This window comes from Suncus etruscus, chromosome 4 (genome assembly GCF_024139225.1).
Source record: "Suncus etruscus isolate mSunEtr1 chromosome 4, mSunEtr1.pri.cur, whole genome shotgun sequence".
NCBI lineage: Eukaryota > Metazoa > Chordata > Mammalia > Eulipotyphla > Soricidae > Suncus > Suncus etruscus.
The window spans coordinates 147,776,097-147,792,495 of record NC_064851.1 but is presented as its reverse complement, the minus strand read 5'-3'; the positions used below and the strand labels follow the sequence as shown (position 1 = coordinate 147,792,495).

At 36.0% G+C, this 16,399-nt stretch overlaps 1 protein-coding gene across 1 annotated transcript in view; it reads right to left on the bottom strand.

Annotated features, from left to right (window-relative positions):
- The window catches only part of ADAM9 (ADAM metallopeptidase domain 9), a 102,811-nt gene that overhangs the window by 35,126 nt on the left and 51,286 nt on the right, over positions 1-16,399 (bottom strand). The window contains exons 12-15 of the mRNA XM_049771915.1: positions 10,814-10,985; positions 7,643-7,735; positions 6,288-6,483; positions 2,558-2,663 (exon numbers count right to left, since the gene is read on the bottom strand). Coding sequence (XP_049627872.1) covers positions 2,558-2,663; positions 6,288-6,483; positions 7,643-7,735; positions 10,814-10,985 — 567 coding nt within the window. The remainder of the gene's footprint in view (positions 1-2,557; positions 2,664-6,287; positions 6,484-7,642; positions 7,736-10,813; positions 10,986-16,399) is intronic.

The window sequence follows — 16,399 nt, the reverse complement described above, 5'->3', positions numbered from 1 at the left end:
TTCCACTAGCAACAAATATCTTAGTAAATCCTCTTTCACTTACTGAGCTCACTGTATAAAATTTTCACAAATTTTCTTTTACTGAAGTAATTTTCAATAATGCTATCAGCTGCTTTGTTGTAGCAAGAAAACTTAAAAAAACTATTTTAATTAAGGGGGAAATAATGGAGGGCACCAAGACCAAATAGTCATATGAACATAGAGTAGAAATAAAAAATGATAAGACTTAAACACCAAATCCAAAGCCAATGACAACAGAATCGATACCCAGTCTACAACAAGCTAGACACAGAAGAGACCACTTATACTAGCAACCTGGGGGGCACAGGAGGGATGATATGGAATGCATGCTGGGAACAGGGGTGGAGGGAGGACAACAATGGTGGTGGGAATGCCCCTGATTCAATGTCACTATGTACCTAAAATATTACTGTGAATAATTTGTAATCTACTTTGGTCAAAATAAAAAAAAAAATTGGGGCCACACCCGGTGGTGCTCAGGGGTTACTCCTGGGTGTCTGCTCAGAAATAGCTCCTGGCAGGCACGGGGGACCATATGGGACACCGGGATTCGAACCAACCACTTTTGGTCCTGGCTCGGCTGCTTGCAAGGCAAATGCTGCTGTGCTATCTCTCCGGGCCCAAAATAAAAATTATTAAAAACAAACAAACAAACAAACTATTTTGTGCCTGCCAAGGTTACAGTCTTGAGGTGGGGGGTTGAAATTGGGTTCAATGGTGAAGGAAATAATACAATGGTGCTAGGAATAGTGTTAGAACATTGAATGCCAGAAACACCTGTATTATTAACAACTTTGTAAATCACAGTGTTAAATATAGTAATTAAAAAAATAAAAGCATCCTACAATCTCAAAAGTTTGAATCAAGGGGAACAGATCACCCAAACAGGTCAATTACAATCAATAAAATTGAAGCAATTCACCAAAAAAAAAAAAAAAAAAAACCCAAAAAACAAAAAAACAAAACAAAGAAGTCTCACCAAAAATAAAAGCCCTGGCTAAGATGGGTTTTCCTTTCTTTGCTTTTTTTTTTTTTTTTTTTTTTGCCTTATGTTTTTGTCCCCCTCCACCCCGAGATGGGTTTTCTTATGAATTTGTTCAAACCATTAAAGAAGGCTTCTGACAATTTATTTTCAGACTCTTTAAAAGAGTTGGAGAAATAGGAACCCTCTCAAACAGTTTTTATGAGGCAAAGATTACCCTAATATCAAAAGCAGGCATAGGTATTACCAAAAAAAGAAAACTATACACTTGTATTTCTGATAAGCATAGAAACAAAATCCTGAACAAAGTATTAGGAAATGGGGCTGAAGAGAATGGTCTAGAACTGTTTTTGCCTTGAATGCAGCTGATCCCCATATGGTCCTTCAAACCCATCAGGAGTGACCTCTTAGCACAGAGCCAGGAATAATCTCTGAGTACTACCAAGTGGTTGACCCTAAACAAATACCAAAAATACTAGCAAACAGAATCTAACCAGACAGTAATAAGATCATACACCATAACAAAGTAGGAATCATCCGGGGAATACAATGATGGTTTAGTATATGCAATACACCAGATAGATACAAGAAAAAGAACATTTGATCATGGGACCAGAACGATAGCACAGCAACAGGGCATTTGCCTTGCACATGGCTGACTCAGGACAAACCTGAGTTTGATCCCCAGCGTTCCATATGGCCCCTGAGCCAGGAGCAATTTCTGAGCACAGAGCCAGGTTTATCCCAAAAAAAAAAAAAAAAAAAGCATTTGATCTTATTAATAGATACAAAGAAAGCATTTCACAAGATCTAACATACATTCAGATAAAAAACACCCACAAAAATGCAATTGAAGAACTTTCCTCAACATATTTAAAGTCATTTACTATAAGCCCACAGTAATCATAATCAATGTTAAAAAGTTAAAAGGATTCCCTCTAAAATTCAGGATGCCAACTCTAGTCATTACTATTAAATACAGTATTGAAAGTCCTTGCCATAGAAATTAGGCAAAAAGAGATATTGAGATCATCCAAATAAGAAGTCATATTCTCACTATAGTAGTTGGTATAATACTATACTTAGAATATGCTAAAGATTTTACACACACACACACACACACACACACACACACACAATCTCCTAGAAAAAATAGTAATAGTACAGCAGGTCTTAATTTGTCATTTATTAAGTATATAAAGCTAGGAGAAAATTATGAAGATAAAATTTTTCAGGTACCTTTATTTACAAATTTAATACCATAACGTATCAGTGAAAGAAAAAGAAAGAGTATTTATTGGAGGCACTTATTATAGAATAAGAATAAAAAAGGTAAAATGTTTAAATCATTAGATTTTTAGACCATTAGTATCAAAGGAAAATATTATGCTTAAACTCCCCTAGTCTCTCCAAAGCCTTGTGTTGCAAAATTGTTAGTTTAAAAAGATAGGTATTTAAAGGAAAGAAAATCAGAAAAGATAAAGAGATAATAAAGATACAAAGATGATTGATCTTGTGATATTTGTAATTCTTCATAACTTGGCCTCTACTTACCCAGTGGCACACTTCTTGTATTCATTGCCAGAGAAACCACAATTGCCAAACCTATCACCTTTAGAATTCACATCGATGAAACAATCTCTTGGGGCAGCCTTGGCTTCTGTAATATTAAAAATTAAAATATGTATCTATACATATGTATTATGACAGTTTCATTTGAAAATAAAAGTATTCCCTATAACAGTCCTGAATTAATTGCATCAACCAGTCTGATGTAGTTTCAGGCCTAATATGTGAACATTTTTGTTATACAATGTGTTCTATATATCATCCTTAGTAAAATACAAAAAACAGTTCATAAATTTATATTGTACACAAAAGTTATCTTGAACTCAAACAGCTGAGCTCTAAAAGAAATGTTACTAGACAAAATGAAATTACAAATAAATCAAGAAACAAAGAGTAAGGAGGCTTTTTCAGCATATTTATTCTCATTGCTCTTAGAGATTATATTTTGATGCTCTGGATAGATGAGGTTGGGAAGGATCATGAAACAGCATCAACTATAATTATCTGTTTTATTATTTACTTTTGATAGATGTTCAAACTGACAGCCTTAATAGCTCATGAAGTATGAATCTATACTTTTTTCTTTTATATTTTACATTTTATAACTCACTAGTGAAAAAAAATTTTTACTTGTAAGTTTTCTGAGGTGGCTTCTAGCTAGGGAAGGATCTCCTTCTTTCCTGGGAGCCGGGAGGTTCTGCCAGCATGGCATTTGGCAGCCCTCTGCCATGCCAAAGTACTCTTTAACCAGGCCTAGGAAGGGGTGCGGGACATGGGTCACCCCAACACCCTTCTACCTCCTTCCTCCGGAACTCCAGGGCTTTTCCTGGCCACATGGCTGGGCAAGCCAGCGAAGTGGAAACAGCAACACTATAGATTTGGCTTTAGGACTTACCAGGGAAGTTTCCTTATTAAACCTGTCCATTGTGAAACCACACGGGGGCAGATATCATTGTGTTTCATCTGCTTGGCATAATCTGAAAGCCATCCAGGAGCTCGTTTTATTCCTTTACTCCCTCACTCCCATCTCTTGTTACCCCACATTTAACCATTTTTCTGTACTAATGATTTTTGTTTTGGCCAAGGTGGATTATATATCTTTTACAGTAATTTTTTGGGTGGAGTCTGAAGCTTCAGAAGGCAATACGTCACGGCAAGGTTCCATGCTGTAGGCTTTTTGGCCAAGATAAGGTGAAGATGCAGCCTCGGCTGCCCCCCACAGCCTTCTCTCTCCTTCCTCCCCATTCCCAGGGTTATTCCTGGACACCTGCTCAGGGTCCCAGCAAGAGGATTCCGGCGAGGTGCCATTTAAAAGAGACCCCAGGCTTCCTTGTTCCTGCAATGGGCTTGGAGGGGACTGGTGAACTTTCAACTTCCAGCAATTAGGAAGCAAAAGTCTCTCAGGGAGTCAGAAGTTTAAGCAGGCAACAAGGGGAGGACAGGATTCCATGTGCTCTTCGCTTGTCCAAATCACAGACCAAAGTGGTGTCTTGGAAACAACCCCTTCCCTTCTATTTCTAAAACATAAAAGGGACACATGTATCTCCTTTGTATATCTCAGATGTATTCCCTTAACATCTGTAACTCTTTTCGAACATCCTCATATAGTGACAATTTTGCCCACTGGATTTGTTATTTGATTGTTTGATTTTTCACCCTTTGAGATCTGTTTTATAAGCAATACTGGTAGAAGAGTATCTCTATAGATTTCATGTTTGAACCAAGTTATGGGGAACGTTGGACTTTAATCATCGGCTCACAGATGCACCAACAATATCTTGTGGCATTGCTTATCTTTTGCATAGGCACATTAAAATGGAAAATAATACATATGCAAACAAGTTCTTATCTAATAGAGATGGGAACACAAATTTGTTAATGTAATTAGGCCTTTTACCCTGAACATTGGCATAATGACTTAGCTTAGGCTTCAGAAGAATGGGCATCACCCACACACACCTGAACAATAGATACCATCTATGGAAACAACTGTTGTGTATGTAAACATTTTATGAGATTATTATGTTACTGACCCTACCCTGATCTGTGATTGTGCTTACCCTAGGGTGTGACCTGGCATTCTGACCCCACCCTAGGGTGGTACCTGATTCAGCTCCCACCATTGGGTGGTACCTGATTCTGGGGGATAAAAACAAGGGTCTGTGGAAGGCGAGGGGCTTTTGGCTGGAACTGATGCTGAGGCTTTGGACTTCAGTCTTGCCAACCGAATAAAGCTAATATTTCCACAAGCCTGACTGTCTGCGAGCTGTTTACCCACCGCTTCACCTCAGAACTGCCGGCTGAACAGGGAGGCAGACGCGTGCTCCGAGCTGGAGGGGAAAGACCTCATCCTCCATCCCTCCATCAGTCAACCTCTTCAGGGGCTGACTTGCAACAACAACCACAATTGTCTATAACATTACCAGGATCCAAGCCTCTACCAGGGAAGAACTACCACTGCTTTGGCATTGACTTACTCCAAAGAGTGATCCCAACACCCAGACGACTCATCAACATTCTGCATGCAGGACAGATTGCTCCGCATTTAATGGTATGCTGAAACTAGAGGATGCTCCACATCAGCCTGACATCGATGGAAGAAATCCACAGAATCCAGAGTTTTTAAATATAAGAATCTGATACCAACAATAGCTAAACTGTGAAAAAGTTTCACCGGGACCACGGAGAATGACTCGGGTTGGACTGACTGGTATGCCTGGAACCCAGAGTCAGACTTATGCCAATAAACTTCTGGGGTGAGGCCTTTTTATAATCAGGTCAAGGATTTTTTTCCATTTTCCCCATTTTTCTGGACCTATGCAAACAACAGCAATTGCCACTATCACACCTTTACTATATATTTTTTTACTCTTAACCTTTAAGGAAAAAAATACAACTTACTGAACTTAAAAGCAAATAACTATAGTAGAATGCCTGTCTCGAATACAGGCAGGGGATGGAAAGGGGGGAGGGGATAATGTTACACTGGTGAACGGGGGTGTTCTTGTTATGACGATATTCCAACTATGATCATGTTACTTAAATAAAAAATATATTTCAAATAAAAGTTTCTGAGGTGGTTTTGGGCATGTGATATGCTCAGGATTATTCTTGGTTCTTTCTCTCCCTGTCTCTCCCCCCCTCTTCCTCCTTCCCTCTTCCCCCTTCCCTGTCTCCCTCCCCCTCTCTCCCTCCCTCCTTGGTCCTCTCCCTCTCCCTGGTTCTCTCTCTCTCCTCTCTCTGTCTCTGACTCTGTCTCTCTCTCTCTCTGTCTCTCTCTCTCTCTGTCTCTCTCTCTCTCTGTCTCTCTCTCTCTCTCTCTCTCTCTCTCTCTCTCTCTCTCTCTCTCTCTCTCTCCCTCCTCTTGAAAAGTCTGCTCTTTATAGAACATGCATTTCTTTATTTGTCTTTCCCCTCACATCTAAGTAAATAGCATTCAATAAAAAATTTCTAGCTTTACAAAACAGGGAAAGGGAACTATTGACAATATGTGTAAGAAATAGTTAACACTAGCCTTAATATTTCTTAACTATTCAAATTATCAGTAAGGAAAAAACAAGCAAAAGACAAAACATAAAAGAAAAATTGTCTTATTCTAATATAAATAAGAATAGAAATGTAGGACACAGAATGACAGAAGAAATAAATATTTGATTTTACCAATAGTATTCTATTTTAACAAAATTAAGCAAAAAAATTAAATAAAATATCTTACTTGAGCCAAAGATGACTTGACACTGAGCATCATAATATTGGCACATGCCATTGTAGCAATAGGCTTTGTTGTTCTGGCAAGGATATCCATTCTGAATAAAAACATCTGGTTGACAGAACTGAGAAGAACCATTGCAATATTCTGGAACATCACATTCATTAGTTTTTCCTCGACATAAAGTACCTCCTGGAAGAAACTAAGGTAATAAGACTGAAATTAGAGGAAATATCAAGGAAATTTCCACAAATTTATCAAATTTAAAACCACAGTATTTAGGTTTATAAGAGTAGTCAATAGAACAATGAACAGTGAATAAAAATTTCTGAAATATAAAAAAATATGTAACCACATCAGTAACCTTATGTGCAAATTAAGTAAAAATATAAAAGCACTTTTCACCTATTAATTAACCAAGATTATGACACTTACTAGCAATAAATGTAATTTATTTATTAAAATAAAGAATAAAGAAAAAAAAAGAATGAAGAAAGAATAAAGAAATGAAGAAACAAGCATTTTATAGTACCATTTGTAAAAGTAAAAACTTTTCTAATGTATACAGAATGTGTCAATATATTTAATATTCACATCTAGCAACAATTCAACATATCAAATAATAATTGGAACAATTTAGATAACCATCATTAGGTAATTAAATAAATTGTGACAGAACCATAGAAAGAATGACTATATCATTATATATAAACACATAAATAGATGTTTTATTTCTACAGAATGCTTAAAAAATGATTTTAACATCCTAAATGTAGCAAAACGGTTGGATTTCAGAAATGGTAGAAATGAACAACAAACATAGTAATTGTCTTTCTTAATTTATACACAAGCATACATATGTCAAAGTAACAATAACAAATCAACAACTCTGTGAAAAGGTAAAATAATAATTTTTCAGCCAACTTTCTATCATTGGTATTGTAAAGTATTTGCAAAATTTTACAGATTGAAAAACTGAAAATAAAAAAAGAAAAGAAAAAGAAAAACTGAAAAATATCTCACTAGACTATCATACATAATATAATTTTAAACCGCAAAAACAAAATGACATAATTTTTCAATATAATTTTCTTTGGGAGGATGGTGTGATAGTACAGCAGCCGGGTGCTTGTATATGGCTACCCTGGGTTTAATTCTCAATATCCCATATGGCCTCTGAGCCCACCTGTCGTGATTGATCCCTGAGCAGAGAGCCAAGAGTAATCCCTGAGCACAGAGGGAGTGGCCCAAAAAAAACAAAACCAAACAAACAAAAATTTCATTTTCTTAACAAAACAGACAACAAAATTTGACTGTGAATATTTTTCTTTTCCTATTTTTTTCAAATAGAGCATCCTTACCCAACAATCTTTGCAACAGTCACCATATGCACATTCAGCAGATTGTTTAAGTTTACAAGTACTCCCTTCACAACAAGGGTCCAACTCACATTCCTGTGAAGAAAAAATAATTTTAAAAGCTATTGTTATCAATATTTATTAATAAATGCTTATTTACATCTTCCTGGTTTCACTATAGTAATTATTCTCTGGAAATGGCCACTTACTACCTTATGACTCTTTAAAACTATTTAGTCCACTACATATTTTTGGAGGGCCACTCAATCGATTAATACTCAGGATGACCAGGAATACCCTTCCAGTGATTTTCTGCTAATCATACAATGATGGCTAAAGGATGTCATGCTGGTCAGGTCCTGTAATGCCAGGAATTACCAAGAAAACCCAGCAGTTCTCAACAATCTCTAAGACCATATCCACTAATGCCTGGGGAACTATATGGCATATTTTAAGTTGGGGACAATTGCAGGCAAAACAAGAGCCTTAACCCCCAGATTAGCTCTCTGACCACTTCATATTTTAAAACATTAATAGAGTATATAGTTTAGATTGTTGAAACTACTAGAACTAGATACCACACTTTGATGTCCTAAACCTTAGAAATGTATTAATTCATAGTTCTAGAAGCTAATGGTTCAAGATAAGAGCAGGCTTTGGGAGATAATAAAGTAGTGGACTATAACAAATGTGATACTGTGCTGAAGGACAGAGGAAACAGGTAATGTATGAATAAGGAGAAAGGCATTGTCCAGAAATTCAGTATTTTTTTTTGTTTTGGGGCCACATTAAATTACTTTAATTAAATTTTAAAAGTTTAAAAAATAAACAAACTAAAAAGTTTAAAAATGAAAAATTAACTTTTTAAAAAAAATAAAAACTAAAAGAAATCCTGTCACTGATAATCTCATTTGTTTCATTTAATAAAGTCATGAAATAAAGTTGATCACAAACTCATTCATGAGTGCAGTTAGAGAAATAACTACACTAACAACTATCATGACAATAGTAGTGAGTGAGAAAATAGAATGCTTGTCTTGAATACAGGCAGAGAGTGTGAGGAGGGAGATGGGTGGCACTAGTGGCAGGAAGGTTTCACTGGTAAAGCAGGGTATATTTTTATTTTTTAAATAAATGTATTAAAAGAAAATGTATCATAGTTGACATAATTGATCAGAATGCATTTGTTTCAGAATGACAGGAAGCAAAGTTATCAAAAATATATAAAGAAAATAGGAGATCTAAAAAAATAATAAATAGAATTGGGAAAAGAAAAATTCATTAGAAGTTATATTCATGACATTTATTGTAGCGAAGCAGGGTATACTTTTTTATTAGAATCCAACTACAAACATGATTGCAATCATGGTGCTTAAATAAAGATATTATAGCTAAAACAGGGAGCCGAAGTGATAGTAGAGTGAGTAGGGCATTTGCCTTGCACGTGGTCAACCTGGGCTCAATCTCTGGTATCCCATATGGTCCACTGAGCATGTCAGGAGTAATTTCTGAGCACAGCATCAGATGTAACCCCTGAGTATGGCCAAGTGTGGCCCCAAAACCTAAGTACCTATGTACATACATACATACATACATACATACATACATACATGGGCCAAAGTGGTGGCACAAGTGGTAGGGCATTTGCCTTACATGCACTAACCTAGGAAGGACTGCAGTTGGATCCTCTAGAATCCCATATGGTCCCCCGAGCTAGGAGCCTGAGCATATAGCCAGGAGTAACCCCTGAACATCACCGGGTGTGGCACAAAAACAAAAACAAACATCCATACGTACATCCATACAAAACTGGATAGTACAGTGGGTACTCTAGATGGTTGACTTATACACGATAAATCTATGTATGATCCCGGAATACAGTGCCAGAAGTAAGCCCTCAACACTGATGAGCATAACCCAAAAGCAAAAACAATAAAATTTCTTTTAAATTTCTTTTTAAGTTGGGGCAGGAGCCATAGCACAGCAGTATAGCATTTGCCTTGCAAACGGCTGACCTAGGATGAACCTCAATGATCCCTGGCTTCCCATATGGTCCCCCAAGCGAAAAGAGGTTTCTGAGCACATAACCAGAAGTAACCCCTGAGGGTCGCCGGGTATGCCCCCCACAATATATATATATATATAATTTCTTTTTAAGTAAAAGAATGTTGTTAGTTACCAGAGAGATAGTACAGTGGATAAAGCATGTATTGCATGCAGTCTACCTGTGGTTGATCCCCAGAAGCCCATATAGTACCCTGAGCACCACCAAGAGTGATTATTTAGTACAGAAACAAGAGCATTGCAAGTGTGGCCCCTCTCAAAAAATAAGAATAAAGAAGCACTTATTGTGAGGATTAAAAAAAATAAAAGACTGTTATTATTAAAATCCTCTGGAGAATAATGCAAGTTGAATTCATTATTAAAATGCATCCAAATTCATAAATATTTCTACCAGAAAAATGAAAGCATAAAAGAGTCATAAAAAGCTAATTCAGGGGCCAGGAAGGTGGCGCTAGAGGTAAGGTGTCTGCCTTGCAAGTGCTAGCATAGGACAGACCGTGGTTCTATCTCCCAGTGTCCTATATGGTCCCCCCAAGCCAGGGGCGATTTCTGAGCGCATAGCCAGGAGTAACCCCTGAGCATCAAATGGGTGTGGCCCAAAAACAAAACAAAACAAAAAAACAAAAAAACAGTTAATTCAGGGACCAAAATAAAAGCACAGTGGAAGGCATTTGCCTTGCACATGGACGACCCAGGATGGACCTGAGTTCAATCCCCAGAGTCCCCTATGGTACTATGAGTCTGCCAGGAGTGATTTCTGAGTAACCCTTGAGCACCACCTAGTGTGTTCCAAAAACCAAAAAGAAAGAAAAATAAAAGAAGTTAATTCATTCTTTAAACTAAATAAATAACCCAATAATCAAAATAAAAATGGAATTTAGTAAAAATTGAATAAAAATGAAGCATTCTTGCCATGAAACAGGTGACAATATTAGTTATTTTCTGTGACAAATATGTCCAATAACAGGAATGTATCCATGCAGCCAAAATAGCAATCTTCATTTTGCCATTGTTTTATTTTATCTCCTATGCCAGAATTACCTAAAGTATGTTTCCTCTGTTTTAAATCCTAAGGAAATTTCCCAAAGCAAAACCTAAAATTTTACTGACCTTTGGAGAACCACAGTCACATTCTTCTCCAGGATCCACTAATTTATTACCACAGGAAGGTGCACTATAGGCTTCGTCAGACTTTGGAATATTAAGGAGGCAGTTTCCTCCTTTATTTAAAGTTAACTTCTCAAAGTCCTCTGCACTGCAACTGCTAAAGTTTCTGGAACCTCTAGAGTAAACAAAAGAAATTATGTAAAAACATTTATTTGATTTGAAATTTTTGTCATGTAATCAACAAATTTAAAACAAAAATTAGCAAAATAAAATGTCTATTCTTAATAAATAGCTTCTTAATAACATGTAAAAATTGATTATTTATCTATAGTAGTCTCTATGAAGATATATTCCAAATGCAACACTTATATTGAAATATACAATTATAAAACTTATTCACCTAAAATCATCAAAGTGACTACCTTGAGGTCAGTGTTATTGTTGCTTGTTTGTTTTTCAAAAGGAGCAAAATGTCTCACTATTTTTCAAAATAAAGAAAACCTGAGACAGAATCCCTGAAGGAAGCTGAGAGACTGAGGTGCCAGGGACAGCCTGAACAGGGTGAGTCTGGGTTGCCGACACCATTACTGAGGGCGCTTGAGTACCCCGGTTTGAAACCAACTTCAGCACAGAATCCCCGAAGGAAGCTGAGAATGAGATGCCGTGGACATGCCTAAACAGGGTGAGTCCAGGTCACCACCACCGAGCCATTATACTGAGAGCTGCGGGTTTAAAACCAACACCTGAGCAGGTTGGGGCCAGAGGAGCAGTCACTCAGCTTTGCGCCACACACATCTCTAGCAAATGAACGCCACCATAAAACGTAGAAAAAAAAACACATCAAGCGTGACAATGGGGAAACAACGCAAGCCAACATCAGAAATATTAAATAAAGATGGCAGTTCTGATGACCCAAAAAAAGTCAACCACTTAATTAGCCTCTCAGATAAGGAGCTTAGAGTAGAAATATGGAGGGTGTTCATAGAATTCAAAGAAAGCATAGATCGAGCTGAACAGATCACGAAGACAGAAATCAGAAAATTCCAGACTGAAATAACAGGGCTGAAAAACTTGGTAGATGAAATAAAAACCTCAAAAGAAAGCCTCTCCAACAGAGTAACAGCAGCCGAAGACAGAATCAGGGAACTGGACGTTGAAATGCAGAACAACTCCATAGAGCAGAAGAGATTGGAAAAGAACCTTAAGGCAAATGATCAGACAATGGAAAAAGTACTCAAAGAATGTGAATAGATGAAAACAGAAGTCTTTGATAAACTCAAAAGAAACAATAAGAATCATTGGAGTCCCAGAGGACCAGAAAGAAGATCCCCAGGAAGAATCAAAGTCAAAGACATCATCACAGAGAAACTCCCAGAGCTAAAGACTGCATGCCTGAAAAGTACCAGCTAAAAGAGACCCAAAGAAAAGCACCCCAAGACACATCCTAGTCACAATGACAACTCCCACAGCTAGGGATAGAATATTGAAAGTAGCAAGATCAAAAAGGGAATTACATTCAAAGAACCATCCTTAAGATTTACATTAGACCTGTCACATGAAACCCAAGGCTAGAAAGCAGTGGTGGGATATAGTGACAAAACTGAATGAAATGAATGCTTCACCTAGAATACTATACCCAGCCAGACTCACTTTCAGGAAGTATATATGGCTTATGGATAAATAACAGCTCAGAAACTTTACAGACTCAAAACCATCCCTAAAAGAAAAGCTGAATGGTCTACTTTAAGGTAAGAAAGACCAAAATATACACCAAACTTCTAGATAAAAATGACAATAAATACATAATAATATATAATATATGTAGATATACAATAATATATAACAATATATAACAACTCCATGACTGATGTCACATACAAGAGCAAAAAACTGAAACCCTGTCATTTAAGACTAGGCACAAAGGAAGTATGACACTTTACAACTACCATAATAATATATAGCACTTAGAAATCTTAGTCACCACAATTAGACCAGAAAAATAAAAGAGATTACAATTAGAAAGGAACTAAAAATGCCATAACATTCATAAAACCCTACCAAAGAGCTTACAGAAACAATAAACCAATATAGCAAAGTGGTATGACTACAAAATAAATACACATAAATATGCAAACAATATAGAGAAAAAAAATTTTAAAGCAACCAATTACAGTTCTACAAAAGAAACACAGATTTAGAAATGGAATAAAGAGGTAAAAATTTATAAAATGAAAACTGTATATATGTACTATCAAAAGAAAAAGACATAGGATGTGGGAAAATAGTTTATGTTCCTAAATTACAAGAATAATTGTTAAAAATGACTATCCTAAATATTATACAAATTTCAGTGGAATCTCTACAAAAATTCTATTTCAGTCTTCAAGAAAAAAATACTAAAATATATATGTAATCATAAGACTCTTCAAATAGAGCAATTCCAATAAAAATGAGGATAGAAGGGGCCGGAGTGGTGGTGCAAGCATTAAGGCATCTGCCTTGCCCGTGCTAGCCTAGGGAAAACCACAGTTTGATCCCCAGCGTCCCATATGATCCCCTTGCCAGGAGCAATTTCTGAGCGCATAGCCAGGAGTAACCCCTGAGCATCACTGGGTGTGGCCCAAAAACAAAAAAAAAAATAAAATAAAATAAGGATAGGAATCACTGTATTCCCCAAATTTAAACTATACTATAAAGCTATAATGATCAAGAATATATGGTACTAGAATAAAAGCAGACTCTCAGAATAACAGAAAAGTACTAAGAAAATAAAATAATGGAAAACAATCGAGATCCTCATAAAAATAAAGCTTCTCTAAAATAAATAAAATGTAGGAAAAAGAATGTCTTTCAACAAAAATACTGAGAAAACTGGTTAGTCACATACAAAACTAGAAATTTGACCAGTGTCTCTCACCATACACAAAAGTTAACTCAAAACAACTAAAGTGCTAATATTAAATCCAAATTAATAAAATGCACTGAAGAAAACTTAGGCCAAACACTCCATGACTTCAGAGGTGTCTTCCAATTATTTAATTCTACTGGTAAGAAAATAGCAACAATAGATTAGTTTTGCTGCTAGCTGCAAATGGTATAAGACAAAGCCATGGAAATAATTGAGTTTCTATTAACAATAATAAGTAAATTTAGTTTGACAAATCATTACCAATGAGTAATAGTAAGTAAATTTAGTTTGACAAATCATTACCAAGGAGTAACTGTACTGTTTCATATGTATTTAACTCTGAAGATAAAGCATACTATTGCAGAGGCTCTTCAGTTTCCAATGGTTGTCATTTGACAGATACCAGGGGAATTCTGCTGCTCAGCTATCAGTAAATATATACTAATGATGCTCTAAAACCATAACCCTTTCCATAAATTAAGTTAAAAAATGGGGAATCCACCTATAATAAATGAACAATAGGTAGTTTATGAGCAATAGGTAATTCTGTTTAGGCTTAGTCATGAATTTAAATCTATCAAGAAAGGGACTTTGTTGAACATGGTGCATCTGAACTGAAATAAATGAGTTATTATCTCATTCCAGTGAAAATGCTCTCACTCCAGTGAGGATTCCAGATTACTTAAAAACATTAAGTGTTGGTGGGGTTGCATTGAAAAAAGAATCCTCAATCACAAGGATAAGGTTCATCTTACCAAAGTATTAAAAATAAAACTACTTTATAATTTATCAATTCCATTCCTTGGCACCTAATCCAAGAGCAGAAAAACATGATGACTTTAAAATATATATATGTGCACATTATATGTTATTATGCAAATGTCCAATCACAAATCAGCAAAAAAATGAATCATGGTATACTGCCCCAAAATCTTAAATTTTGCTATATTGTTAATGAAACTAGCAGGTATCTGGTTAAGCAAACTAAGTAAGAAGGAGAAAGACAAAAACTAGATTATCTCATCCATATATTACATATATTATCTGAAAAAGAAAGCAAGGGAATATTTAAGATAATGTCCAATGAAAGAAAATAAATCCTTGGGCTCTGACAAGTCTGGGGTTGTCAAAAGAAAGAACAGAAACAGATGGGAGGATCTTGTGAACAGTGATATTTTGGCTCTTTGATGAAAAGTTGAGCTTGGTAACATTGTACCCATAAAACAAACATTTACACTGTTGTGTAACCAAACTTCAAACACTTGTAAACATTACATCAATTTTACGAGTACTGTTACATGTATTTATATAGAGAGACATATATGACAGACATAAGCAATCTAACAAAAAGAAAGGCTCTTCATATTAAATAAAGGTCTATATTAATTCATCTTCCATATTAAATGTTCTACAAATACGTGATACTAGTTATGCCCCCCCAATATTTTTTTTCACTCTGGGTTAACTATTGGGTATAATACATTCCTCTCAATGCCATTTAATTGAAACTACACATAAAACAATGTGCAAAGGGCAATTCCAGTAAAGAAGCACTACCACTCAGAAGCACATTCCAGACCCCACCCAGGGAAGGATAGGCTCACCTAAAACGAAGAGAGAGAATATAAAGGTTGTGATAAGAATATGAAATGACTATCATCAGTACAAGACTTTTCCTGTGGTTATATGGACCTATGGAAATCATCTACCTTTAAGTTTCTGTGGCATTTCTACACATTGTGTTGTATTATACTCTTCTTTAGGGATTTTTGATCATCGTTTGACTTGAGTCAGAGTCAGTCTTGTTTGTTATTTTTACTTTTGAGGATAAAATATATACAATTTAAAAATCTTTGATAAATACCCATCACATATAAGAAATTTGATGACATTTTCATCAGTTTAAGCAAGATAACAGCGAAGAAAGCAGTGAGGTGGCAGTGAGGAGATACTGCAGTATAGTCGTGTAGGAGGCATCCTAACTTCTGAGACTTTTATTTGTTTAAGGCATTTAAGAAAATATCCTTTCTGTGAGACTTTGTGTCCTGAGTATATAAGATATTCTTTTATTTGCTAACTGGCCCCAATGAAAGTAATAAATTCTAGATCTTGGTTCTTAGGAATGGAAATCAGTTCCATTTAGAGTATTTTCATACTGCTGAAGCAGGCAGGTAGATAAGGAAGGGCCCTTCATGACAAAGAATTCATGGGATGTAATAAAAGTTCTTGACATACAATAAAAGAAAAAATTTTAAGAAGTTACTCTTGTTCCTAGCCCTAAAGCTACCAGGACACAACTTGTGGATAATAGAACTAAAACCTGATAAAAGACATTCCAGTAAGAACAAGACTAACAAAGGAATATCAAAGATCAACTGATCCTTTGCTCTGGCAACCACAACAGGATTCCTCACTTAAGTAGAAAGCACTGCTTTGGGTAGGTTGAGAGAAACCAACTTGGAACAAGAGACTAGTCTCTATGCCCACATGTTGTCTGCAATTCCCCTCTTAAGATATGGACTTTAATGCTTTTATGCTGGGCTGTGTATGGGGCTCTCTCCACCTTTGGAGAAGCCCTAACTCCCTCTTGAATATGTTATTATCTCCCTTTCTTATCCTCTCTTCTACCTCAGAACTTTCCAATAAACAGTACCTATTTTTAGTTTACTGCTTGTCTTTCC